General features: G+C 38.4%; 2 protein-coding genes, 1 long non-coding RNA gene and 1 pseudogene across 3 annotated transcripts; 2 read left to right on the top strand and 2 right to left on the bottom strand.

The window, feature by feature from the left end:
* The first annotated feature begins 580 nt into the window (after window positions 1–580).
* Window positions 581–6,991, top strand: LOC115750029 (protein JINGUBANG-like). Its single transcript, XM_030687157.1, has 2 exons — window positions 581–596; window positions 5,556–6,991. The coding sequence occupies exon 2, from the start codon at window positions 5,599–5,601 to the stop codon at window positions 6,865–6,867; it is 1,269 nt and encodes a 422-aa protein (XP_030543017.1). The 5' UTR covers window positions 581–596; window positions 5,556–5,598; the 3' UTR covers window positions 6,868–6,991.
* Window positions 6,992–8,781: 1,790 nt separating this feature from the next.
* LOC115750120 (aquaporin TIP4-1) lies at window positions 8,782–10,405 on the bottom strand. The gene is made up of 3 exons (XM_030687293.2): window positions 10,154–10,405; window positions 9,696–9,934; window positions 8,782–9,286 (listed from the first exon to the last, which is right to left on the bottom strand). Exons 1-3 carry the CDS (start codon window positions 10,278–10,280, stop codon window positions 8,918–8,920), a joined length of 735 nt encoding a protein of 244 aa, XP_030543153.1. The 5' UTR covers window positions 10,281–10,405; the 3' UTR covers window positions 8,782–8,917.
* A 7,784-nt stretch (window positions 10,406–18,189) lies between these two features.
* On the top strand, window positions 18,190–18,783 carry LOC115750114. Its single transcript, XR_004016443.2, has 3 exons — window positions 18,190–18,234; window positions 18,482–18,597; window positions 18,767–18,783. It is a non-coding gene; the product is annotated as an uncharacterized LOC115750114 (long non-coding RNA).
* Window positions 18,784–22,638: 3,855 nt separating this feature from the next.
* On the bottom strand, window positions 22,639–26,123 carry LOC115750068 (annotated as a pseudogene).
* Window positions 26,124–27,731: the final 1,608 nt, after the last annotated feature.

Raw genomic sequence — 27,731 nt, 5'->3', positions numbered from 1 at the left:
AAAGTCCTAAACCTATTGCATTGATACCAATTCAGTCCTAAACCTTTTTATTGGTGTCAATTTAGTTCTAAACCTTTTGCATTTCTATTAATTGAGTCAATCTAATCAATTTTAACCGGAAATTCGCTGACGTGGACGACGGTTAACTTAAGTGGTTCGGCTGGCGATGATGTGGATATTTTTTAATAATATTTTCATATTTTAAATAATTGTAATAATTTTTTTAATGATTGAGAAAGAAAAAAAAAAGGAAAAACAAAAATATTTATTGAAAAATTATTTAAAATATCTAAAAATATCAAAAAATATCCACATCAACACCAGCCGTACCACACATGAAAACGGACATCCATGTTATCGAATTTTCGATCAAAATTGGCTGGATTTACTCATTTAATAGAAATACAAAAAGTATAGGACTGAATTGACACCAATGCAAAATATTTAGGATAGAATCGACACCAATAAAAGATTTGGGATTGAATTAGCAACAATGTAATAGGTCTATTTACAAGAACAAACGAATGTAATAGGACTATTTTAACACTTTTTCCATCCAATCATTGAGCATGAACAAACGAAGCACTTGACCAAGAAATGATTTGCAAAAACAAAACCTCAACACGGTCTATTTACAAGATTCGGCGATGTCCCTACTCCATGGAAGGAGACCTAAGAAAATAGTTTCATTGTAATTAGCAAAAACGAGATTATAATCGCTCATCACACTTACTCACAAGTATTTCTCAATCCTAGATTAAGCACAAACGGACATGAGAAATGAGTTTTCTCACGCTCTGTGTCTCCCTCAAAGTTCGCACGTATCGAAGGCGCAGTCACAATGCGTTAGGTGTCAAACTCAACGACAGGATAATTATATGCAAAAAAAAAAAAAAAACCATGAGCACTTCTTGGACGTCAACATGGGGACTTTTACTTCAATTAGGGAAAGAAATCTTATGGGGAATTAATTCCCTTTTTGTACATCACCGGCGATCCTATTGGCAAGAGTTCAAATCGGACTTTCCTAATACGGGGTCGGGTGTCCTTGCGATTAACATAGGGGTCGGATTTCGTATCAATAGGGATTAACTTTGGGAGACATTCAACACGATGGTAATAATAATGCGCCATTCAACTAATATTACCTTTATGATAATGCCCGAGGTAATCTATTTCATTTTCATGTAGTTTTTTTTTTTTTTTTGGGGGGTCGAAATTTTCATATAGTTTAAAAAGCTTACTTCTATCACTGCCACGAGCAATTGAAATTTTCATATAGTCTCATCTCACTAAGGTCGTCTTTATATGGTGTTGACTACATCAAGAGCACCAACTGCATAGCACTCGTTAAAAGCGTTGTCCGTACCGTCCAGGGTATGAATCTATCTCAAGAGCATAGTAGCTAAAACCCAGATTCAGGTCGCGAATGATCTTTTCCGTTCTCAATATACTAAGCTCTAAATAACAAGGAACTTATTAAATTAACATAAAAATCCAAAATTTGTGTCAATTCAGTCATAAACATTTTTAATGTGTCAATTTAGTCCTAAACATTTTCATATTTTACCAATTAAGTCTATTCATCCAATTTTGACTGAAAATCGCTGAAGCAAATGCTAGCCGTTTTACGTGGCACGTCGGCGCTAACGTGGATATTGTAATGTTTAAAATTTATAATTTTCGTAATTTTTTTCTTATCTTTACTTTTTTTTTTTATTGTAGCCGGCAAGGGTCAACAGCCAACCCTCATCGGCCACAACCGAAGGCCGCAATGCCCTCACCTACCCGTTGTGTGGCAGCCTCGCTCAAGGCTACACACCCTTGCTGTGATTGATAGGTCATCGGCGAGGGTCGACCAACAACCCTTGCTAGCCTCAGTTCAAAAATTTATTTATAAATACTCATGCCACGTAGGATGCTAGTGTCCACTTCAACAACCTTTAATCAAAATTACCCGAATGGACTCAATTGGCCAAACGTGAAAAATTTTAGGACTAAATTTGGACAATTGAAAGATTTAAATCTGAATTGACATAATGGAATAGGTTTAGGTTTTTTTAATATTATCCTATACTCAACTAACAATGAATATTCTCACAATGTGTGTAAAATATATAGCAACTGATGCTTACCTCAAATAATATGTGCTGCAGGAGATCCATTTTTCCTGTCTAACATTGTGTGCAAGTGATATCTTGGATATTAGGGAAGGACACAAAAAGTGCCAAGTTTTCGCCAACTCAATTAATTGTCAAATCGGAGGAAAAACGATTACTTAAATGCCAACGACGAGAGATTTCAGCCAAAAAATATATGTGGCATTTATAATTCAATTACTTTATTGACATGTCATTTATAATTAAAAATAAGTCCACATAAAAAAATTTCAATCCACATGGAAAATTTTTTTTAAAAAATCAGTATCAAACTTAAAAATAAGCTAAAAAATAAAAAAAGAATTATAAAAAGGGGGGAAGGGGGGGTTTGCAGTGGTGAGAGCTGTGCAAACCCTAGCTGCCGCCGCCCCACCATCGCCGACAACGATTGCCAATGGGTAGCGGCTAATCGATGCGGATCACCGAGCGTCTGCCAATGGCCAGAGACCCCATCGACTGCTAGCGAAGGTCGTGGTTCTTGCCCTAGTCTAGTCAAGGGCTGCCACTAGTGCAAGATGACGAAGTTTATGGTGGCCTAGGCACTAGCGCAAGATGACAAAGCGGGTGGAAGCCGAATTGAAGGAGAGCATGGTTTAGGCATTTCGTCGAAAACTTGGTACCCGAGCTGAACAAATGGAAAGCTAAAAAAGGGTGGGCAAGAAGCAAAGTAGAGATGAGAAGAAGCAAAGCGGAGATAGGGGATGGCTGTGTGGGTCGTCGGGCCCTCCCCAGATCGAGCAACGATTGGCAGCCTCATTTGTAGTCAACGAGGATCGCTGGCCATCCCACGCCCTCGCCGGTCATTGTTTGCAATGGCAGGGCAGCGGCGGCGAGGGCTGGGCAAGCCTTCATAATTGGAATCCACTACTTTTCCTTTTTTAAAACTTTTTTTTAGTTTTTTAGCTTTTTTTATTGCTTACTAAGATTTTTCGGCGAGCCATGCATGATTAGATTATTAATATAAAAAATTGTCACGTAAGATTTCCGGCAAAACTCAAGGGAGTTGGCACTCAAATAATTCTTCAAAAAATTTGGCATTTAAATAATTAAAAAAATTTGACAAGCGTCGTACATAAAGTTTGACACTTTTAATATCCATCTTTCAGATCGCCCTTCGTTGCTATATTAAATACCCCTATCGAAGGCAACTCATTCCCAACCAACTTTTTTATCCGATGTGGACATTCGAAAGCCATAAATGATTTTCTCAAATCTCTATGGGCCATATAGTAACCAGAATCAAAAAGATTGTCAAGTACTTTTGATCGCCTTATTAATTAAAACTGATTGAGTAGTTTAAGACTCCATATATTTCACGAAAAATAAATTATTCGAAAAATATTTTCTTCAAATGATCGCTTGTATCGCTTGAAACAATTAGTTGATGAAAGATGCCCTCATTACCATTAATAATTTATTTCTAAATATTTTGGCGAATGATAAAATATTTTGTTGTTCCTTCATTTATGTAAGAATATAAGCGAACATTCTTCAAATAATTTTTTTCAAAATTATTTCATTCTTAAGTAAATTATATAGAAATAATCAAACTAGCACCAGATTCTTTAAAAAAACAAAAAACTTTTTTTTACGTAGCGTGCTTAACTCTGCCTAACATAGCGTCACAAAATATGATGACATGCGACATGTATTCGTTTAATTTCCACGGATAAGGAAAAGACCCAGCGGGCTTCCTGCAGTTAAGATCGTGTACCTTCTTTTTAGGGCCACATTGCGAAATTGGACTAAAGATTGAAGAAGCTTTTTCTCAAACCACTAAATGAGTGGCCGAAAAGCCCTACCAACCGAGCAGCCCTTGCAATAAAGCCAGGGCTTGTGCAGATATCTACTGTGAAAAGTGACATTTATCAAACATTACATTCCTCACCCAAAATGTACCATTTTGGAGTGAATTCATTCTTCGATCACAATTTAAAGTAGCTGCGCTACTAAAGTTCTTTCATTAAACACCTATCTACTAGACCCACCTCTCCAAAATGTATTGATGCCTTCTTTTTTTTTTTCCTTTTTCCAGAAAGAAAGTGAATATCTGCGTCATTTTTTTCTATAAAAAAAAAAATCAGACCTAGGGGATTAGTAAACGCTAGTTGTCACGTGTCAGTTTCAAGAAATGTCTGTGTAGAGCAAGAAAATGGTTTTCCAAAGTGTATCGATTCTTTATGCACAACCCCGGTTCGATACATTGATGTCTCCAACACAAAATCAACTTTGCTGATAGACATTGAAGAAATGTTTATTGTTTCTTCAGGCTCCGTTGGTTTCGCAGAAAATGACTTCCAAGAAAATGAATTTTGGATTTTCCGACTTTCGGTTCACGGAAAATGAATGAATAGATGGAGGAAAATATTTTCCCTACTTTTGACATCATTGAATTCCACCCATGAAAAGAACACTTTCCAAAGTAGGGAAAATATTTCCCTTGGTCCACTCACTCACATTCTCCTCTTCTATTTTATTTTATTTTATTTTATCATTTTTATTTTTATTTATTTTTTCTTTTATTTTTTTATTTTTAGTTTTTCCTTCTTCTCGGCCGAGTGCCAGCCACGGCAATGGTCTGCACCCGAGATCGATAAGCTCGGGCTCGCACAGGCCGATGAGCTCGAGGCTCACTAGACCCGGCGTGCTCGAGCTCACACAGGCCGACAAGCCTCAAGTAAGGTGAGCCTCATCTACGGCCGGCCGAAAAAGAAGGGAAAAAAAAAACAAAATAAAAAGAAAAGGAGAAAATAAACACTCTATTTAAAAAAATAAAAATTAAATACAAACAAAAATAACAAAATTGTTAAAATGAGTGAACGGAGGAACGATTTTTCGTACCTAACGATAAAATATATTTTCCAGTTCATTTTCAGATTTTAGCCGAAGGTCAGAAAATATTCTCATTATCCTAAAAGATGATTTTCTAAAAAAATATTTTTCAAAAACACATCATTTTTCACTAAACAAAGGGAGCTTTAGTTGAAAAAAAGAAAAAACGAAAACTAGATTTCCACTCACGGCCCATGTAAAGCTACACCAAAAGGAGTGCAGAACAGTTGGCACGCAGGGGACCCCTGTGTCCTTTCCCATCGAAGAAAGTGATCGCAGAATGTCGAGAAATGGGTTTATTGAGCAAGAATTAATGTTTTCAATTCACACATAACTTATCACCATCCTAACTAGCATCGCTTGTTGCTATTAATGTTTCTTAATGCTGGTTTATACATAAAGTTCTGCCATAAAAGAACATTTTAATACATATAAGAGCCCAATCGCTTATCTTCCCTTAGAGCTCCTCTCTCTTCTCTCCCCAATGGAACCGAATCGAAGGAGAAGCGTCCCTAGCTTCTCGGACGATGATGATGGAGAGAGGATGGCAAGGACACACACTTCTCTCCACTTTAGCCCTTCAAGACCTTCATACACGTGCACAACCATGGCGAGCATGAACAACCTGATAATCCCGCCTCCAACGACCCTGGGATCACCGTGGACGCTCTCTCCTCTCCGAACGCCGTCTCCTTCCCTCCTCTACACCTGCATCGCCTCACTCCACCGGCCTGAGGGCCAGATACATGCAGTTGCCGTCTCGAAGGACCTTGTCTTCACCGGATCCGACAGCTGCCGGATCCGGGCATGGAGAAAGCCCGACTGCACAGAGCGCGGGTGCCTCAAGGCGGGTTCGGGCGAGGTCCTCTCAATGCTGGCCCACGGCGACATGCTCTTCTCCTCACACGAGGATCACAAGATAAGGACGTGGAACATCAGCGCTTCGGATGATTTCTTGTCCAGAAGAGTCTCAACCCTACCCAAGAGAAGAAGCTCATTTCCATGGTTCTCTAGGGCAAATAATCCCAACCAACAACACAAGGATTGTATCTCTTGCATGGCTTATTACTGTGAGGACGGGCTATTGTACACCGGTTCATATGACAAGACTGTCAAGGTTTGGCGAGTTTCCGATAACCGATGCATCGACTCATTCGTGGCGCACGACGACCACGTGAACGCCGTGGTGGCAAACCAAGATGATGGGTGCGTGTTCACTTGCTCCTCCGACGGGTCAATAAAGATATGGAGGAGGGTCTACAAAGAAAGCTATCACACCCTAACCTTGACCCTGAGGTTCCAACCATCTCCGGTCAATGCGCTAGCCCTGAGTTCATGTTCAGACGCCGGCGTCCTCTATTCAGGTTCTTCGGACGGGGTCATAAACTTCTGGGAAAAGGAGTGGATGTCTTATCGGTTTAACCATGGAGGTTTCTTGCAAGGCCACCGCTTCGCCATCCTTTGCTTGACGTCGGTCCAACGGCTCATATTCAGCGGCTCGGCGGACGCAACGATTAGGCTTTGGAGGAGGGAGGAAGGGAGTTGCTTCCACGAGTGTCTTGCTGTGATTGATGGGTGTGGAGGGCCAGTGAAGTGCCTGGCTGCTTGCCTGGAGATGGACAAGGTTAATGTGAAGGGCTACTTGGTGTACAGTGCAAGCTTGGACAAGAGTTTTAAGGTTTGGAGAGTTAAGGTACTTCCTGAGGAGATAAATAAGGCTTATTTGGATGACGATAACAATTCTGAGCACGGTAGTAATACTAATGGTAACAGAAACAGTAATTTAAGGATAAGAGAGAGGGAATTGTATGAGATGAGCCCTGTCTTGTCTCCTTCATGGGTAGAGAAGAGGAGGCAAAGCAGCTTCTCTCAGTAGGTGTTGAAAGGACATGGTGGAGGTGAATTTATGCGTTGCATCTCATTTCTCATGGATGTTTTGTAATATTACTCGCTTTTATGATGCTTTCTTGAGGGATTTCCTTCGATTTATTTGTCTTTTTTTTATTTATAGAGTTGTCGAGCAACTGTATTAACGTTGCTTCTCAGAGGTGATCTTATCTTGATGGCACATCTGCAGTTAATCCAAAAACCAAAATCCTGTATGATTTTGAAATAATTTGCATGGATATCATCACAATCTAAACAATACATATTTTCATGTCTATGAGATTTATATGAAACAAGGATCCCTAGTGAGATGCTTAACATACATAATTAAAATGAAGGCATTAGTCTGACAGTCTGATAGTAGTGTCGATTGTTTCTGATTACACGATCTCTTATTCAATGAGTGCGTTATGCAAAACACGCGGTGATAATGTGTGAGTCTACGGTTGAGATTATACGATCTCTGACGGTATTGTCGGATAAGCATTTTCCTAACTAAAATGAGCCTAATGGAGGAAAACTATCAATTCATTACTGAACGAATGCTTCACATGTTGCTAGCGTGGCGATCCATGAATTCTCTATGTTAGCGTACCATATAGGACAATCGGCAATGAGTGGACGCCGCTTCAGCAATCTTCAACGTTAATTAACACGAATGACCGTATTATAATTTCAAGTAATTATTTACAGTTAAATTGAAAAAAATTGAAAATTTTAAAACTAAGAAAATTATTCCAAAAGTTCTAAGCCTATTGCAATTGTGCCAACTCAATCCTAAATTTTTTTTTTGGCCGATTCAGTCCTAAACCTTTTGCAATTGTGTCAATTTAGTCTATTTGACCATTTTGGCCGATCGACGCCGGCTGTCCATAGACATAATATTTTAAAAAAAATTTGAGTTTTTTTGAATTTTAATTTTCTTTTTCTTTATTTTTTCCTTTTCTTTTTCTTTCTTTTTTACCTTCAATCTTCTTCTTCCTTTGGCAGGCAATTAGCAAGAGGTGACGGCCAGCGAGGGCAAGTTCAGGCGAACTCGCCCTCGCCTTGAGGTCGCTAGATCCGGGCTAGCGAGGCTCGGCCTCGCGCGACCACGGTGAGGTAAGCTTTGCCCAATCGTCGCCTCTAGCGGGTCGTCAACCACAAGAAGGAGAAGAAGAGGGAAGAAAAAAAGAAGAAGAAAGAATAATAAAAAGGAAAAAATTTAAAAAAAAAACTAGACCAGTTTCAACAGGCTCGGAAATTTTTCGATAACTTTTCTTTTAAAACTGAATTGGAATCCATACAATAGATATAAGACTAAACTCGCAATTATCCCACATAACTCTGGAATAAACATCAACGTACTAGACCGAAACCACCCAATACTCTTCCATAACTTCGACTATATGTACCTGGCTCATTCAACATCGCCAATGGCTTGTCCATTGTGCAATACATAAGTCCACAAGGGTTCTCCAGAAATTATGAAGACCTTGACGAAAACTTTTAGAGTATCACGTGTAACACTTTTCTATCCATCATTGTACTGTCAGATTCCTTCTTTATTTATGGTGTCCTTTTGCCTTCAAGGAAGAAATGATGGAATTCCGACCAGCATTAATGGCAACCTAAGACTTGGTACTAATCTTAGCACCGATGTGCAGTGATGATAATAGCTAGTGCACCCACATGAAATGTTTCGTCACTGAAAGTTTAGTAAAAAAATAGAATATTCCTCTTTTTTTAAGTGCTACATGCATATCGATCAAGATTTACATAGAAAGGATCACTATACTAATTTCCCTTGGAAAACTAAATGATGACTCGACCATTTCTATTGATCAAATTCACTAAATTTTTAATTATGTAAAATAAAGTGACGATCTTATGAATTATCAATAGCTAATTGGAAATAGATCTCATGAAATACCCTTCATTGAGCAGCATAGTAACATTGGGTTTTTACATAAACTGAGCTGGACTACCAGAGTAATTTTCAATGCCCATCATAATTCATACATGAGTCCAATCACGAACTTCGCTTAGAATTAGAAAGCCTATTCCATGGTCGGAAGAACGGCGTGAGATCTGCAGATGAAGAAGTTCTCGTAGACCAACCCGGCGAGGCCGCCGCCAACGAGGGGTCCGACCCAGTAGACCCAGTGGTCAGTCCAATCCCAGCTCGCCAGAGCAGGCCCGAAGGAGCGAGCCGGGTTCATCGAGGCCCCCGAGAAGGCTCCGCCAGCCAAGATGTTGGCCCCGACGACGAGCCCGGTGAGGATCGGGCCTTGGGCCCCGTGTGCGCTCTTCCTGGGGTCCACGATGGTGGCGTAGACGGTGAACAACAGGGAAAACGTCAGGACAATCTCCCATAATATTCCTTGGAGGGAGGTCATTCCACTCGCAAGTGTATGTACTGGCGTAGCCTGCACAAATTAAGGCCAAAGGTCATAAAGTTTTGTGAAAAAAGCGCAGTGAGGACAAGAATATACAGCTTGGAGACCCATCACTTGATTGACCTTTTCTTACTTTTCTCTTAGTTTAATCACGAAGGTGTCATTAAAAAATTAATTAGATCGTCAAGTTTGCGATCGTTACGGGAAGAAAACAGATGATGAAACATAATGCTCATCACAACGCGCGAAGCTAGTGCGGCGATAGAATCTCAGATTGCTCGAACACGAGTTAAAACTCGATCTAATGTACGAATGATCTCGTCATCTAAAAGCTTTGGGTTTTAATGTAATGCGTAGTTTGTGAACTACTCTGCTGTATGTGATCCGTGTGTATTGATCTTTCCGCGAGGCTGAAGAGCGAGCAACTGGAATGACTTACTAGTCCTCCAGTGAGATACTGCAGAAGAAAACAAGCTGCTGCGGAGGCGAGCAACTGGTCGATCATGTACAGAATCGACCGGAAGACAGTGATGTGGCCGCCGAAAAGGAGGCCGAGCGTGACAGCAGGGTTGAGGTGGCCGCCGGAGATGTGGCCGGCAGATATCATCACGGCCACCACGAGCGCATGCGCCATGGCCACGCCAAACAGCCCCACGAAAGCATCTGCAGCTAGCCTCCCTGATCATGTATAGATTCACCAAAAATTTCTTGTTATTGATATGGTCTAACCCTAGTTTCATGACCAGAGAAAGAAATACGTTCCCAGAATTTTGAAGTTCATACTCTAGGCTATATGCAAAATCTTGTTACTAACATCATCATGATGAGACGTGCTCTTTAATGACTAAGACGACAAAAACCATCCAGTTTTTTATCAAGACGACCACGAGTTAATACCGGCGGCCATGGCGGATCCGACTCCGGCGAAGACGAAAAGGAAGGTGGCAACGAACTCAATGACGAGGGCCTTGACGCAGTCCGGCTGAGTGGCTTCACGGCTGTTTCCTAATGCAATTTTCGCCATTTCCGCGGCTGATGACGACGGTGAAGACCTCTCTCTCTCTCGCTCTTGTTTATGAGGATGAGTCAATCAAGTTAGAATAAGAGGCCTCCCCATGAAATTCAAAGGAGTAGTGGCCTTTTCAAGTTCAAGGACACTCCACTTTATAACGCTTGTGAGTCTCCCTTTTGTCCAAGAACCAAGAATTATGAGGGGCATGCCTGTAATTTTACGTGCATTATCTCTGCAAGGAAATTACATGAACACCCAGATACCTAAATCGTATTTTTCCTATCCCTTGCCGCTTTTTTTTTCTTTTTTAATAATTGGGATCCTCTATGTTATAAATACTAAATTAATACCTTCTTCTAACATGTACATACGGAAATACCGAAATTCAAACTTGTGTAACATGTCAAATCCCCATAAGGATCACTAACCATTGAAAGAAAATACACAAAACAAAAGTGATTATCGTAATCTCAACTTGAATTATTTGCTTGTAACCGATCGGAGAGGTGATTATTCTACTTGGAAATCGAAGCAAAACTATAAAGAAAATTATTTTGTCGAAGCTCTCGTTAACCTACTAATTGAGAAAGTTTTGTAGTTTCCAATACACCGAATACATCGTGGCATACGTAACTACTACTTTGAAAAGTGAACCCGCTCATCAGTTAATACGCTTTTCAAGGGCTCCCATAATGCTCATTAACGAGATTCTAAAGAACATCCTATTGTCCTTTACATCGTCTATCGAGTTGCCTACGCATATAAATCACTGCTTATGAAAGTACCCTAAAAAAAAGTGCATAAATGACTCTGATCCAAATTCAAGAGTGAGGAAGATATTCCACCTAACACTTTATTAGTCCGTAATGTATACATTAAACCTATAGTGTGCTTCTAGCATTTTCCTTTAAATTTCTAACACCAGTTACCCAACCAATGACATTGTCTAGACAGGGGAATATTTGTCAATAATGAGGTGATTCCTGAGAGACCAAACTAGGACTTTCTTTGGTCAATCGTTCATGTTCAAAACTGTTCATAACATACACATCCACCAACTCAAAAGCTGAGATGATTATTGGGGTGTGATTCATACTTTCCTACGAAAGGAAAGTACGTGGATCCAGCTTCATGCTGAGCCGGTGGGGGTTCGAGAGGAGCCGCTCTAGCGGGGGTCTCAAGGAGGTAGCGCCCTTTGAACACCAGTGGGCATTTACGATTTAAGCCCATATTGTTTCATTAGTAGTTTGAGCTTGGGCTCATGAATAGCTACTACTATATATATTTTCTTTCTTATGTAATTGAGTTATGTAACGAGAGGTAAAAGGTGTTAATTATAATGGAATCCTAAGTGAACTAGAATAAAATTTGGTGTCTCAATTTATTTTTCTCGCTTGTTTTACTTCATTGTGTTTGTGAGCCGAGCCCTAATAATGATAGTGCTAGTTCCACGGCTGCTGAAACAATCGTCTTAATCAACTCCTTAGGTTACTTTACATCTATTTTTGTGTTAAAGCTTCTTTTTCTTTACTTATTATTGCCATTGAGTGTGTTTCCGAGTGTGGAGTGTGGTGTCGTATGCTTTTTGCTTATGTGGCGTTGACATTAAAATAGTGAAAACCTCAATCAACCAATTAACCAATGTTCTTTATGGATTCAAGTCTCAGTCTCAACTTTGAAAGGCGAAACAAACGAAAGAGAAATGGAGATTGGCCGATCAAGCATCGGACGCCGGAACAACAAACCCGATTCTTCTGCTCCGATCAGAGACGGGGGCCAATCCTTGTCCAGGGCCTCAGAGATTTGTGAGGATGAGACCTCATGTTCGTCGCTGACTAACAGAATTGCTCCATCAACCCCTTTCAGCTCAATCTCTTTGCTCTTTCTTTTTTCTTTTCGTAGTGTCAAAGCATCCGCATGTATTTCAAGGAGATGTTCGCTTTCACCAGAGCCTCCATGCGCTCGTAGAATCTACTGTAAGTGGGACCAAAAATGGATGGACGGCCACTAGTTTACATTATTGAAAAGAGGCAACTGATGAATTTGTCATCTAGTTCATGATGACTCTCCCCCCATTTTGCCCGTAGGGCAATAATTGAAGTTTGGGGGAAAAGGAAGAGGGAAAAAGAAATCCATTTGCACGAGTCGATGAACAGACTCAGGAGCTTAGCTGGGCCGCACATGCAAACTGCAGAAGATTCCCCTACATACATTTGAAGAATTTTTGTAAGTAGGATACTGATTATGGACCCACGCGGGGTTGCTGCAACTTTTACTGCTGACCATTGAATTTTCCTTTTTGCCTTTTTTGCCCTTAAGAAGATAAGCTGCGAACAGTAGCAACCTTGCGATTTGCTAAAGTTAGTAAATTATGGGTCGTCCGCACTAACACTTTACTGTGAATTCTACCATTTATCTTATAAAAAATCTAGCTACATTCTCAATTCTGAAAAATTGTCAAAAAAAAACTCAAAATCTATTATATTTTTGTCAATTCAGTCATAAATTTTTAATTACGCCAATTCAGTCATAAACTTTTTGTATTTATAGCAATTCAACTCATCTAATCAACTTTGGTCAACCGATGCCGACGTGAATACTAGTACTAATGTGGATCATTTTTAATAATATTTTTTTAAAACTATTTTTTTCTTTTTTCTTTTTTTTTACTTTTTTTTTCTTTCTTCTTCCTCTAGCCGGTCGACCTTGCCAGCCTTAGGCGAAGGTTACCTCATAAATTTTTAATTCTGCCAATTCAGTCTCAAACTTTTTGCATTTATAGCAATTCCACCCATCTTGTCAACTTTGGCCAACATCATTCATTTTCTTTTAGTCTTCGTCCTTGGTGCTCACCTTTCGGCACTTCAACGAAGGACTCGACCGCGACTTTGCGTTGTCCCCCGATCTTCTTCTAACAACCAACATCGGCTGCTGCCTTGGCTCAAGCTTCAGTCTACTGAATTCCATCCTCGGCCTGTGTCCCATCGAGTGGTCTCAGATCCCTCGCCTCAGTAATGAGCTAGTAGCCCCAACAAACCTGCTGCTCTGCACGCTATCTCCCTAATCCGAGCTTTGTTGCCTTTGTTGTCCTGTTGTCGAGTCCAACCGCGGTGAATAGCCTAGCCCCTTGGCACCGACCACGATGTTGTTCCTTCGTGCCGAACCTTGCATCAAGATCTTGCTCCCGTTTTGATCCCTCGGCTGCACCACGCCTAGTGGAGCCCTTGCCTAGCCAGCAACTCTTCCTTGACCGGCAAAGTTCCTCTGGTTTGCGGGTTTATTACCATCAGCTGCCATACCAAGAGCGCCAACAATCCTAGCTCACTCATCAACTCGCCAAGGTTGGGCGAGGCCGGCCAACCCAGTGGGGGCGAGCTTCGCTTGAGGCCGGTGAGGTTGACCTTGCTAGCCGAGCCTCTAGTCGGTCATCGCCGACGACCGGCTGTAAGAAGAAGAAAAGAAAAGAAAAAAGGGAAAGAAAGAAAAGAAAAGAAAAAATAAAAGAAACAATTTGAAAAAAAAAATATTCAAATATTATTAAAAATTATTCACGTCAACGCTGGTCAACATTCACATCAATGACGGCCAGCCAAATTTGGCTAGATGGACTAAATTAGTATAAATGCAAAAAATTTAGGTCTGAATTAGCAAAAGTGCAATAGATTTATGACTTTTTTAACAATTTTCCCACCTCAATTCTCTCTTCTTCTTTTTTTGTCCCATAAAAAGGCCCAACTTTAGTTATAGTCACTACAAAAAAACAAGGATTTAGCCACGAAAAATTAGCGACGAAAAAACTTCGTGGCTAATTTGCGACGAAAATAGCGACGAAAAAAAAATTTGTCGCTATTTGAGACAAAAATAGTGACGAAAAAATTCATCGCTAATTAGCGACGAAAATAGCAACGAAACTATATTCGTCGCTAATTGGTGACGCAAATAGCGACGAAAAAAAATTCGACACTAATTTGGCGACGAAAATAGCGACGAAAAAAATTCGTCACTAATTTGCGACGAAATTAGCGACGAAAAACTTGTTCGTCGCTAAATTAGCGACAAAAAAATTTTTCGTCCCTAATTTAGCGACGAAATTAGCGACAAACAAGTTTTTCGTCGCTAAATTAGCGACAAAAAATTTTTTCGTCTCTAATTTAGCGACGAAAAGGTGATTCGTCGGTAAACCAATTTCCGTAATTTAGCGACAAAAATCGATTTCGTCGCAAAATTCGTCGTAACATTTGCGACGAAAGGGATTTTCGTCGCTAAATAACATATGTTTTTTTGTCACTAAAGTCCAATATCTTTTCTTCGTTAATTTATACAATTAACGACGAAATTTGCAATTCTCATCAGATTAACCATGCTCTACTATAAATAATTCAAGCAAATACTTGGGTAAGTGTTTTTGACATGGTTATTTTTTCAATTTCAAAGTAATTGTCTTGTCACATACAAAATTTAATTTTTAGAATTTTATTGTCTTAATTAAGAGTATTAAACATTAGATATGATATTTTTAATATTTAATTCGTATGCTATTAATCCTAATTACAAGTCATTCTCTATTTCCAATTATTTTGGTCAATTTCTATGTTGCTATATAATAAGATATTGCTCGTGCTCATTTCTATTTCTATGATGATGATCGGTGGCAATACATTTTAAGAAGTTTCGGATTGTGACAGCTACTTTTGATGCATTTAGGAGTCCGATGCTAATGTTTCTATTCTTGGTGAGATGGAGCATGGATAATACGTTAGCGAATGAGATCTTTTTCCGAGGCAAGGATGATGTCTTTTTCCGATGAAGATTGTTTCGTTGCTAATTTAGCGAATTCTTTTGAATTCTATAGGATAGAATTCATTGCTAATTTTAAGAAGCTTCAGATTGTTTTCATTTTTCGTTGCTCATTTAGAGACGAAATTTCCAATAGGATATAATTCCCAAATTCGAATTATTTTGAATTCTATTTTTTTTTCAAAAATAAGAATAGAAAGAAAATATTTAATAATAAATAGAATAAATAAAAAAATTTAATAAATTAAGAAATTGAAAATATATGAAAATAGAATACAAACTAAAATAAAAAAGAGAATATTCAAATTAGCAATGAATTCATTTTTTTGTCGCTAAATTAACGACGAAAGAAAAATTCGTAGCTAATAGAATATGAATAAAAATAAAAAAGAATAGCGACAAATAAACTATTTCGTCTCTAAATTAGCGACGAAAAAAAGAGTTCGTCGCTAAATTAACGACGAAAGAAAGTATTCATCACTAAATTAGCGACGAAAAATCGAGTTAGTCGCTAAATTTAGCGACGAAAGAAATATTAATCGCTAAATTAGCGACGAAATAAATATTCGTCGCTAATTTAGTGATGAATAAAAATAAAATATAAAATATTCAAATTAGCGACGAATTATTCTTTTCGTCGCTAATATAATATGAAAAAAAAATATTCAATTTAGCGACGGAAATTTTATTCGTCGCTAATGGAATACGAATAAAAATAAAAAATAAAATATTCAAATTAGCGACGAATCTGTTTATTTGTCGCTAATTTAGCGACGAAATAAGTTTTTCGTCGCTAAATTAGCGACGTATTTTTTTTTCGTCGCTAATTTAGCGACGAATCTACGTTTTCATCGCTAAGTTGGCGACAAAAATATGTTTTCGTCGCTAAAGTTCCCAGACAAAATCCATTTGCCGCGTTCTTTCTTTTCCTTTTCCCTCTCCATCCCCAACCTTTCGACCTGGCTGCCAGAGCCCAAATCTATCTCTCTCTCTCTCTCTCTCTCTCTCTCTCTCTCTCTCTCTCTCAACCTTCGCCAACAGAGCCAGCATCGACCGCCGTCGCCTTCGCACCGCCGTCTCCAGCGACCTACCGCCTCCATCAATCGGCAGTCCACGACCGGCAGTAGCCAGAAACCGGCTATTTTCGAGCTCTCTCTCTGAGGATCTGTGTCGATGGCTGTAGGTACGGTCCTTCCGACTTCCCTTTCACTCTATGCTTGATTTGATGTCTGGAAGCTTATATGGGGACAGAGGAAGCATTGTGTGGGCAACTTATGCTACTGCTAATATGTTATGGAGATTTTATCGATCGTTTTTATTGTTTCTTTGTTCTATTTGTCGATTTACTCGGTTCGAAGCTATTTTATCCAAATTTTAAGCTTTATGCATGACATCGTGGGATGGTGTCGACCCTCATGTTGGGAAATGTGGGGATCCGTTGGTTGGTTTAGTGGATTGAAGTGTCGACCCTCCTGAGTAATTTGATTAACAAATGGCGAATGTTTTTGCAAATATGCACGTTGGCGACGAGAGTTGAGTGACTTGAGTGTGTGTAGGTGATTATTATCATTTTGAAACTGTTTTAAATTGAATGCACAGAGTGTTGAGTTATTGCTCTGTCATCTCCTCTTATGAATTTACAACTTTTGTTTCCAGGCATCCTTTGTTGGAGCAATGGCAATTGCAGACTTGGTCAAGACCACCTCAGGTCCAAAGGGAATGGTAATATTTACAGTTCTCTGAGTGTATTGTCTATCTGGAATGGTTTACATAAGTTAGCCTCTGCCATGTAGAGTAAATTGGAATTCTGCTTGATGTAAACTATGGATTGGAGATGGCTAGCCTTTTTTATGTGATTTGAAGTTGGTTCTCTTGATGTATCATATCTTCAGGATAAGATTCTGCAATCAACGGGCAGAGGCCGGGAAGTTACTGTTACAAATGATGGTGCCACCATCTTAATATCTCTTCATATTGACAATCCGGCTGCTAAAGTCCTTGTTGGTATCATTCATATGATATAAGTGCTTTTATACTACAAAAATTTCTCATTATTGATAGTTGCATGTTTTTCTGGCACTAGAAGATTTTCCCGAAAGCAACTCTAGGGGATAAGGAAAATTAATGATTTTGATTCTAAGTATACTACTTATAAAAGAATCAAGTTAAGTTATAGGAAACCTGTAGAGCTGTATGCCTCACGTAGATAGGGAAGACTTTTTATTGCTTGCTTACCGATGTCAGTATCTGTCTTGGCAAAACTCTTAATATGTGAGTCAGAAATCTCTAAAGTTCAAGATGATGAAGTTGACGATGGGACTACATCGGTTATTGTTTTGGCTGGAGAACTTCTACGTGAGGCAGAGAAGCTGGTCAATGCAAAGATACACCCAATGACGATAATTTCTGGTTTGTGCTTGTGTTCTTTATTTGGGATCCTTTTGAGTTTCCTGTGGATTCTATACTTTTTTGTGGAAATCCTTATCTTCCATTCTTGTTTCCTTTGAATCATTCAATTCGTTATGCATTTCTATTCCATGGTAGCTAAGCTTTTTTCAATATTTTCCACTGAGTTTGAGAGGTGAATATTGGTATCTGTGACCCAGGACCTTTCCTATGAGATTTGACCATTATTCCTCTTGTGATCCTCGATTATTTTCAATATTCTTTTGGTTCGTCTTGTAAACCTTCTTCTATTGTAGTAAAATTTGTTCTTCCAGTTCTTGAAGTTTATGCATTGATAGAGTGCTCAACACATTATGTCCAATTGAAAGATCTTTCCCTCAGGCATGCTTGATGAAAGCTGGATGACACTGGATCACTTGTTGGGTAAAGGTTTTGTGATAGATAAATTGTCTAAGTGGATGCTGATGATAGGTGGTTCCATTCATGCTCAGTATAGAGGAATGTTGGTCCTCAGGATAAATCACACGTCAAAATGGTGTATGGGTGCTGTTATAGATAGGGTTATCATTGCAGTAGAATGTAGAGGGCTTTTTTCCTCTGAGCTATCTTATTTTGTCCTTGATCTCTACCACCTTTCACTTGATGCTGATATCTGAAGGTCGAAGTCATCTTAAGTGCTTCATCTCTGTAGGATATCGAATGGTAGCTGAATGTGCATGTGATGTTCCATTACAGAGGGCAATGGATAACAAAGACGATGCAGGTATTCTTCTTGACCATTGCCTGTGGTTTGCTTCCAACATTTGGATAACTAGTGTTTCCATCATGAGCGTTTTATTGTCGAGTATCCTTGGGTGTGGTAAAATTCTCACTGATGAGATATATATGTAGGTACAGTTGTTTTTTAGCTGCTAAATCCAACGACCTTTCTCATTTGCTTGTTCATCTGTTCAACATTTGTGCCTTTTGTAACTTTTATGACTAATTCACAATTATCTTGGGTGATGCAGAGAAATTTACGTTTGACTTGATGAAGATTGCAAAGACTACTTTGAGTTCCAAAATATTATCTCAAGATAAGGAACAGTTTGCCCAGTTGGCTGTTGATGCTGTTATGAGGCTAAAGGTTTTTTTATAGTTATCAAGCAGAAAAAAAGAGCCTTTTAGTGCTGCTGGTTTTACTTCTAAGTTTCTTTGCGTATACGTCTGGAGCACACACTCTTATTTGTAGCAGCTATTAGTTTGCACTGCCTCTGCTCTTGAATGCTTTATTGATATGTCTCTTAAACTGTCAGGGCAGCACAAACTTAGATCAAGGAAATGCTAACCTTTCCGGGTTAGTGCAGAGCTTAAGCCAGAAAAGTGTGATCAGTGGTTCAATGGTTCAAGGGTCCAGTATCATTAAGAGGTTGTTCAATCAGCCTTTGCCGTGTACACCAAATAAATCATCGGTTCCGAAAACGCTGCCACAAGGGATTTCTTCTCCAACTGGAAAATGCGCATCCTCAATTGAAGTGTCTTCAAATGGGGGCTGCAGTAACAGTACCACACCTAAAGAGGCTACCCCAACTCGCTGCACTTGTCTGTTAGAGATGGCGTTGTTGCGGTACTTAAGAATCTATGTTAAGTGAATGATAGATGAATGATATTTTATTTTTTCAGAAAACTCTCTCTTCCAGTGAATGGTAGATGAATGCATTTTGTTTGCATATTATTATAATATTTAGATCTTGCTTTATCAATGTTAAATACAAATTCTAGAAATTAAATTTGTTTTTAATTAGATTTAAAATTGAAAATTAAAAGAAATTATTTTATTATACGATCACAAAATATAAAAGTTCGATGCAAAATTCGTCCCATGCCCGATCGTCGCAAAATTCATGGTTGAACAAATTTCGTTGCCAAATTTATCCCTGAATAATATTCGTGGAAAAAAAAATCGTCGAATCAAATTTAGCGACGAAAAGTTGATTTCGTCGCTAATTTTCCCACAAAAAATTTGGCAAAATTCGTCACTAATTGACTTTTTGCGACGAATTTTGCCACAAAAAAAAAATTCGTGGCTAATTCGGCGTCGCAAAATTTAGCGACGAAAAACACTTTTCGTCGCTAAATTTTAGCGACGAAATGGAATTTTCGTCGCTAAATTTAGTGACGAAACACACTTTTCGTCGCTAAATTTTAGTGACGACTTTAGCGACGAAATATATTTTCGTCGCTAAATTTTAGCGATGAAATGGAATTTTCGTCGCTAAATTTAGCGACGAAACACACTTTTCGTCGCCAAATTTTAGTGACGACTTTAGCGACGAAATTTTGAAATTTCGTCGCTAAATTTTGCGACGCCGGATTAGCCACGAATTTTTGTTCGTGGCAAAATTCGTCATAAAAGTCATTTAGCGACGAATTTTGCCGAATTTTTCGTGGCAAAATTCGTCGCTAAATCCTCTTTTTTTTGTAGTGAGTCTTAATTCTACCCTGACTATTTTTTTGATTTATAGCGAACCCTCAACTTTAAGTCTAGCACTAATTCTACCCTAAATTTTTTTTGTCTCATAAAAAAATCTCTTTTAGGTTCAGTTTCAAGTTTACTCTAATTGTTTTTGTCTTTGCCTCCATTAACCCTCCGTCAAAATTGTCCGTAGTGATTTTGCACTTAGTTTTCGATCTCTCGTGCTTGGGAATGTTTCATCTCCCACAACCGGGGAGCTCGAACTGAAGATGCTCAAATAGCTCGTGTTTGAGAGTTCTCCATTCCTCGGTTGTCAACGAGGCCTAGACGGAGGGTTAATAGGGGCAGATTTTTTACTCAAGAAAAAGTTTGTGGGTTTTTATGATATCGCAAATATTTTAAAGTGAAATTGAGACTGGACGGTAAAATTGAGACAAAACCTAAAGTTTGGAGTTTTTGTAGGACAAAAAAAAAAGTTCATGGTAGAATTAAGACAAAACCTGTAGTTGAGATTTTTTTATGGAACAAAAAAAATATATAGTGTAGAATTGGGCTTGGATGGAAAGTTGAAGATTTTTTTTTAGGAGATAAAAAGTAGAATTGGGACAAGCGCTAAAATTGAAGATTTTTTAGGGTGTTAGGCCAACAAAGTTATAATTGACTTGGAGCATCAATTCATGTGAATTTGAGTAATAAGTCATGCAAATCCTTAAAAAAAAGGGTGAACTATTGGGGCTTACCACTTGAATTTTGCCTCTTCCAAACATTCGATGTATAACTCCTTGCTTACGAAAGTAGCTTAAAGAGATATGCATGAATCACTAGATAATTCAAGAGTGAGGAAGATAATCCATCTACCACTTAATCAATCCGAATTAGACATTGAACCTGTAAAGTGCTTCTAGCATTTTCCTCCAAACTTCTAACAACAACCAGTTACACCATCGATACCAGTGTCTAGACAGGGGCATATTATTCACGAGACATCAAACTAGAGTTTGATTTGTCAGTCGCACCTGCAAAACTGCAGAAGATTCCCTACATAAATTGAAGAAATTTGGTTGGTAGGATATTGATTATGGACCCATATGGGGTTGTTGCACTTCTACTGCCGACCAATAAATTTTCTTCTATCTTTTTTTTTTTTTTTGGGGGGGGGGCGCTTAAGAAAATAAGCAGCTAACAGTTGCAACCTTGCAATTTTCTAAAATTACGGGCCGTGGGCACTATAAAATTTGTGATTGACTTTGAGTATTGATTCATGTGAATTTGAAATAGCATTACTACTATAACAATATTTGCGTGACTGTGACAATAACAACGTATTATGTGTCACAATTCTTGAAGAAGTGGATCACATGAAAATTTCTAGTTATTTTTTTTAGCCCAAAATAAACTGTTAATCTTACACTAAATTAAGGGCAGTCAATATAATCATTTATCAATTTGATATTTTTAAATAAATCTTTAAAGCGGGTGAACTGTTGATGGATCGGGCCTTGCCACATGAATTTTGCATGATCCAAATATTTGATACATGTATCGATTATCGTGTATTGCGGGATAACTTTAAGTCATGAATAATCAAGACAACTGGTTAGATATTGTTGAGATTACTATAGGTTGATGATCAAAATATTGCGATTCATAGCAGAAATTATAAACTATCTAGCATGCAACATTTCGCAATGTTGCGGTATTGGTGGATGGTGGTTAATATCGCTGCAAGTACGTTCATGAGTTCCTTCCTAAAAGGACTTGATCAACTGCCTTTGGGACTTTTGCACCGTAAATTAGGCCACGCATCTCCAATTAAATTGGCCTAGCCCGTCAAAAATGTTCTGACCTAATCTCATGCTCTATGATTGAAGCGAGCCCTAGCTAGGGCCACGACTTCCATTTAGCCTGCCTAGTTGTTAAGTAAGTTCTAACCACAAATCTATAAAATAAAATATATAAGAAGAAGAAGATTTCAAATCCAGTAATACGTAGCTGAAAAGTTTAAACAAACTCATCGACAATGTCAAAATAACGTAAGATCTCACTCTCTTTTTTCATGGATTCAGCGTGAATGATGAAATGTTCCTTTTTTTTTCCCTCAATAAAACTAAGGAAATGTTGTTTATATTAAGATTTGGATAAAGATTCCGTTTGTCTTGCGGAAAATAAAAGATTCGGAAAATATTTTCGTAAAGATGATCTAGCATGAAATAATTAGTCGATGAAAAATATTTTTTATTATTGAGAATGATTTGTGTGTGCATCTTTCCGTGGATGATGAGAATATTTTTCGGTCCTTAATTTCTATAACTAATACAAGCCATCATTTTAAGGAATTATTTTTCAAATCGTTCAATCTCCGCAAAACAAACGGAGCCAAAGTTAAACACCATCTTCTCTTAGTTACCTCTGGTTCTTGACTTTGAGTCCAAACTCAAACATGATATGAGTAAAGTCAAATCTATGAATATTCCGTGTATAATTCAAGCAAAGTTAATTGTGAGTAAAGCATTTCGAATAACCAGACCCTCGTGGCTTTGATCCTTTATTACAATGATCCTTTATTTTTGCTGAAGTCATGTACTTACTTTCAATGTAAATAATGTCTTTCCATCTACGGAACTCATCTAAGTTTCTTTTGGTTGAGTAAAACTCTTCCCAAAACTTTAGTGGTCCCGGCACACTTTTTTCGGGAAAAGCAACAAAAAAGTCTTAAACCTACTGCACGAATATCAATTCAGTCATAAGTGTATCTCTTGAACCATTTTAATCCGAAACTTTTTCTTGTGCCACATAGAAAGACCGACATCCACGTAAGTTATTTCTGGCCAAAATTAACCATATGAATTGAATTGGCATAAATGCAAAAAGTTTAGGACTAAATTAGTCCAATTAAAAAATTTATGACTGAATAGGCACCGATATTATAGGATTACGACTTTTCTGACACTTTTCTCCACTTTTTTTCCCGAGATTCACCATATATTCAACTTTATAAATCAATTATGGTAAAGTTTCCTCAACAGATGTAGATATGACACTAAACCCTAACAAGAAATCGAGTACCTGAAGCCTCTTTTTTTGTTTGTTTGGTCAAACAGTACCTCAAGCCTCTTGGCCAGTGCAAAGTAGGTGGATTCGACAGGGACCCAGAACTCGTGCTGTCTTTCCTCAGGGGCTCCAGCGGCTGGAAACACTTCCTCCGGTTGGTACCAAATGTTGTTCAAGAGATTGTCGGCTGAAGGCCAACCCGTCACGTTTATGGCGTAATTTTCAAACTTCAAGTAGCCAATCTCTCTCGTGTAGCCTCCGTTTGATTCCAACGCAAGCTTGCCTTCTGGACCCTGCCCATATCTCTACGTGCACACGCCATTGTATTCATCTAATCGGCGTGGATGACGGCATAACCTATATCCATCTTTTGATAGGGAGGACGATGAAATATTTAGACATGTCCAAGTCATAAAAAGAAACACAAATTTCGTGCCGTACTATGCTAGTCGTCCTATGGATGATAGAGTAGAACCGATCACTATGGAAAACATGTTGAAAAGTTTGTTTATTTGTTTTTTCCTTCCGTGAACCGGCTATCTTGAAATGTCATCGATTTGATGTACTTGTCTTTGTATTTCGATGTTCACTAATAATGTAAAGTTTGTATGTTTATGTTACTTTGATAGGAGATCTATACTCTGTGTGGAGAAAATTGTTCAAAGAGTCCTAAACTTATTGTACGGCGATCAATTCAGTTTTAAACTTTGGAATTTAGCCAATTTGATCCTAAACATTTGAACAATTTCCCAATCTATTCCTTGCAGCCAAGTTTGAAAAGGAAAATCGCTAAGATGGTGGTCCAATTAGCGTCAAATGTGCGCGCATGACTTTTGAAATGGATTATTTAACTTTCAGAGTTTCTTCTTTTTTTTCTTTTCTTTTATTCATTTCTCTTTTTGTTTTTTGTTTGATTTTCTTTTTCACATGTGGCCAGTCGCTAGCCATTGTCGAGACTGGCCATGGGCAAGAAGGGGAAAAAACAAGGAAAGAAAATAAAAAATGTAGGAAATAAAAAAAAGTTTGCAAAAATCGTCCAAGCTAGTGCTATCCTACCATAATTGATCGAATAGACTATATTGGAAAATTGTAAAAATATTTATGATTGAATTAGTTAAATTATCAAAAGGTTTTAGATGATAAATTGGCCGCCGTACAATAGATTTTTGATTACTTGGACAATTTTCCAGCTACGTGCATGGTATGAAAGCCGACCTCTTACTATTGTTTTCCTAGAATGTACCAAAGAGCATGCTAGAATGTGCTGCCTTTTTTACCTATACTGGCATAGTAGTTTTTTCTTACTATAACTGTGAAAATAACAGTATGTTGTGAACCACAAATTCTTGAATGAGTGGACCACACAATAATTTTTAATTATTTATTATTCATTTTGCTGCGACCCAAAACAAGCTGTCAATCTTACGAGAGATTAATGACAGTCACTCAAGCATTTTATAGGATTTAAGCACACTACAAGTACCAAAACTTGTGTACGACGCTCGCTTTAGTGCCAATTTTTTTTAAAAACGATCACTTTATTGTCAAAATTTTCAAAATGATCACTTAAATATTAATTTTTTTTAAAACGCTCACTTCGGTACCTATTCCGGGAAGCTACGTCAGCTCAAATCAAATTTTTTGAAAAACACTCACTTCAGTACCTACTCTACAAGCTACGTCGGCTCAAATATTAATAAAAATATACCACATCGGATTTCCGTCGAGCCACGTCGGCTCAAATAGGAGTTGGCACTGAAGTGAAGATTTTTAAAAAAAAATTGGCGTTTAAGTGATCGTTTTGAAACTTTTGACAATAAAATAAACGTCATACATAAGTTTTGGCATCAGATTCTAGAGTTTTCCCCGACAATTTCAAAGTCAGAATAAAGTCAAATCGTCGTCTTTGAAATAAAACTAAAACCTGGGTCGATGATAAGTCAAAAAACCTGCCAATTCCAAAGACCGGTATGGGCCCATTATTGGGGAATAACGACGTCTCCAATACCCAAAGCAGGGTTCGCGTACCCAGCAATTCCATAATGAACCACTCCCTCCACATCGAAGAAACTCAGCAGAAGCTGTGTAGTGATGGCTGCGTTTATCTGCACCAAATTCATACGTACTTTCCCTCAACATCGCGACGCATGAGCGCGTTAGTCGCAACCAGATTAAGTGGCTGTCGAATGGTATTTCGAACATTTTACGAAATGGGCATTAAATCATAAGAAAGATCAGAGGAAATTGAAATTAGAGTAGCGGGATACGTACCAAGCTCAATCCGGTCATGACCAGTATGACTTTCCTCTCTTCGACCATCCCGAATCGAAATCTTCTCCCTTGGCGTCCGTCGAGGCGTAGAGAGATATTAGGGTTTAAGTAAAAGACTATACGTTGTTAAGAAAACTCACATTTCATGCCCGTGAAATAATCGGCACTTTGTATCGAATTGCATTGGTTTTTACACTTTCGTTGTCAATCGACATCTCTTTGCTCCTCTCCTTCGTTGTTTTGTGCAGTTTCAGTGGAACTTTTTGTGGTCAAACATGGCCAAAAATTTTGCGGCGATGTCTACTTTTTCCCACAAGTCCTTAAGAGTCGATAGTTAACTAATGGTATGCAAAGTGCTACCCGAAAACTAAAGTGTTTAGTGCAACTTTACTATTAATTTGATTTTAGTCAAAGAGCTTTATCGAAATCTTGATATGTCTAACGTTGCTCCATCGAAGCTTACGAGGTGACTGACTGATCCACACATTCATATTGGTACACAGAGCCCATGTCAACCATGTCCGACCAAGAAAGCATTTTTCATTTTTATCTAGGAAACTCAGTAAGTCGAGACATAGTACCGCCGTTACCTGCGAAATCTATGATTCCAGTAGCGTGGTAGCTGGACGAGCCAAGAAACGGGCCCATCTCATAAAGGTTAGGAATGACGATGCCGGTGTAAGGGCCATTCGCATTAGCTTCTGCTACCACTTCTAGGGTTGCAGCCGGTAATGCGCCATCCGCATCCCGTGCATTGCTCGCCACGATTACCGTAACACAGAGAACCAGCCAAGGAGCAACCCCCATTTTTGCTTCTCTGTGTTGACTTCTTAAGTTCTTGGAGGAAGAGAACAGGCGGAGATAATGGATTAAAACTGAGAATTCAGCAACTTGAGATATCTATAGAACATAGGCGAACTGTCTTTTTATGTGGATCAGATAATGCTGGACGTGTAATTGGATGCAGTGTCTCTGAACTCATCAACTACATGAGGGAAAGGAAGATCAGGAGGTGAGAACAAATATCGATGGACTTGAGATTTAGCTGATGAGGTGATGACCGTGTTGGGAATGTGAGTCAAACTTCTCATCGCCAATGGGCTTTTATAGTTTGAATCCGTATTTTTATTGGTAATTTGAATTTGAATCCATGAATAACTATCATTATATGTATAATCTATCTCTTGCAAGTGAGAATTGTGACAAAGAGGCGAGATGCATCACTTATATTGGAATCCTCTACTGGATGTAACTCTCATTTAATAGTAAATGAGGATAAGTCTTTATGTCTTGCTCTTTCTTTGTCGCTTTTTAACTCTTTATTCTGTCATGATTGTACACCTTATCCTAACAGAAAAAACGTAAACGTACCAATGCGATGGCCACGTAGAACCAACCCAAGAAATATGCAGGAGAATATGCTTTTTGTTATGACTTTTGGCAGTAGGTTTCACGAGATTCGTCCGAGATTGTCCGAAAGTAAGCCCGTGAATCATCGGCAGCTACGTAAATGGGAGCGTTGGGGCTTCACATCGTACAGCTTGCTGTCTGGTGGTTGCTGAGCTTTTCCATTCTTCTTTCTTGTGAGCTCTGCGAGTCTTTTGAAGTGTTTTTGGCGAAATAATGAAATTTTTGCCAGTTTATCCCGTGTGAACGTGTTTCGTGCTTTGGTGAATAGGGCAATCCGATGAAGGATTCATGAGAAGAAGAAAAGAAAGGGAGAGCGAGTTCAAATTATGCAGTTGTATGAGAAACTTTGATCTGAGGTTATAAAGTAGTGCCGTTTGAAAAATGAACATACATGAAGTGAGTAAAGAGAAGCAATTGTAGGGTGTGTTTGCTGTTCCACGAAAAAAATAATGATTTCGGAAATATTTTCTTGAAACGATTATTTGTATCACTTACAGAAAATGAACGTGCGAACAAAAAGTAATCATCCAAGAAAATGTTATAATTCAAAAAAAATCAGTGACTAATTATTTCAAGCAATACAAACAATCATTGGTAGTGAAATGTTTTTCAAACGATTCATTTTTTGTGCTTGTATTTTGCTCCATTCCTCGTCGAAGACCATGCTTATGATTTGTGAGTTACATGTTATGAACATCAACTACACGCAAACCCAACTGTAGATAAATACGGGTAATGTTCATTCTTGTAACTTACCTACAAGAAAGTTTCATCCGACCAAAGATGAAGGAAAACACGACGGAAATCGTAAGAAAGACTGAAGCTCGACCGTGACATCGTTTTCAAGTACTTTCTCGAAAAAGATAATACAATCTAGCGTTTGTATATAACTAGTCGGCACAATCAGAGAGATTTTGAGACCCATGCATGCCCTTGAAGAGGTAAATCCTGGTAGAGAAAATCGATTGGAAAACCTAGATCAGATAAATATTTAGGGTGTGGAAGATACCGATTCCGTATCTGAAATAGAAAAATGTGTTTTATGATGACACAGAATTTCTGTTCCCGAGAGC

This window comes from Rhodamnia argentea, chromosome 4 (assembly GCF_020921035.1).
Source record: "Rhodamnia argentea isolate NSW1041297 chromosome 4, ASM2092103v1, whole genome shotgun sequence".
Taxonomy (NCBI): Eukaryota; Viridiplantae; Streptophyta; class Magnoliopsida; order Myrtales; family Myrtaceae; genus Rhodamnia; species Rhodamnia argentea.
Note: the sequence above shows the minus strand (reverse complement) of the source record. Positions and strands in the feature narration are given on the sequence as shown.

Coding starts and splice junctions, on each gene's coding strand:
- LOC115750029 (XM_030687157.1), top strand. CDS start 5,599: ATGGCGAGCATGAACAACCTGATAATCCCGCCTCCAACGACCCTGGGA.
- LOC115750120 (XM_030687293.2), bottom strand. CDS start 10,280: ATGGCGAAAATTGCATTAGGAAACAGCCGTGAAGCCACTCAGCCGGAC. Junction 9,935..10,153: donor CGGATCCGCCATGGCCGCCG/GTATTAACTCGT, acceptor ATACATGATCAG/GGAGGCTAGCTGCAGATGCT. Junction 9,287..9,695: donor AGTATCTCACTGGAGGACTA/GTAAGTCATTCC, acceptor TAATTTGTGCAG/GCTACGCCAGTACATACACT.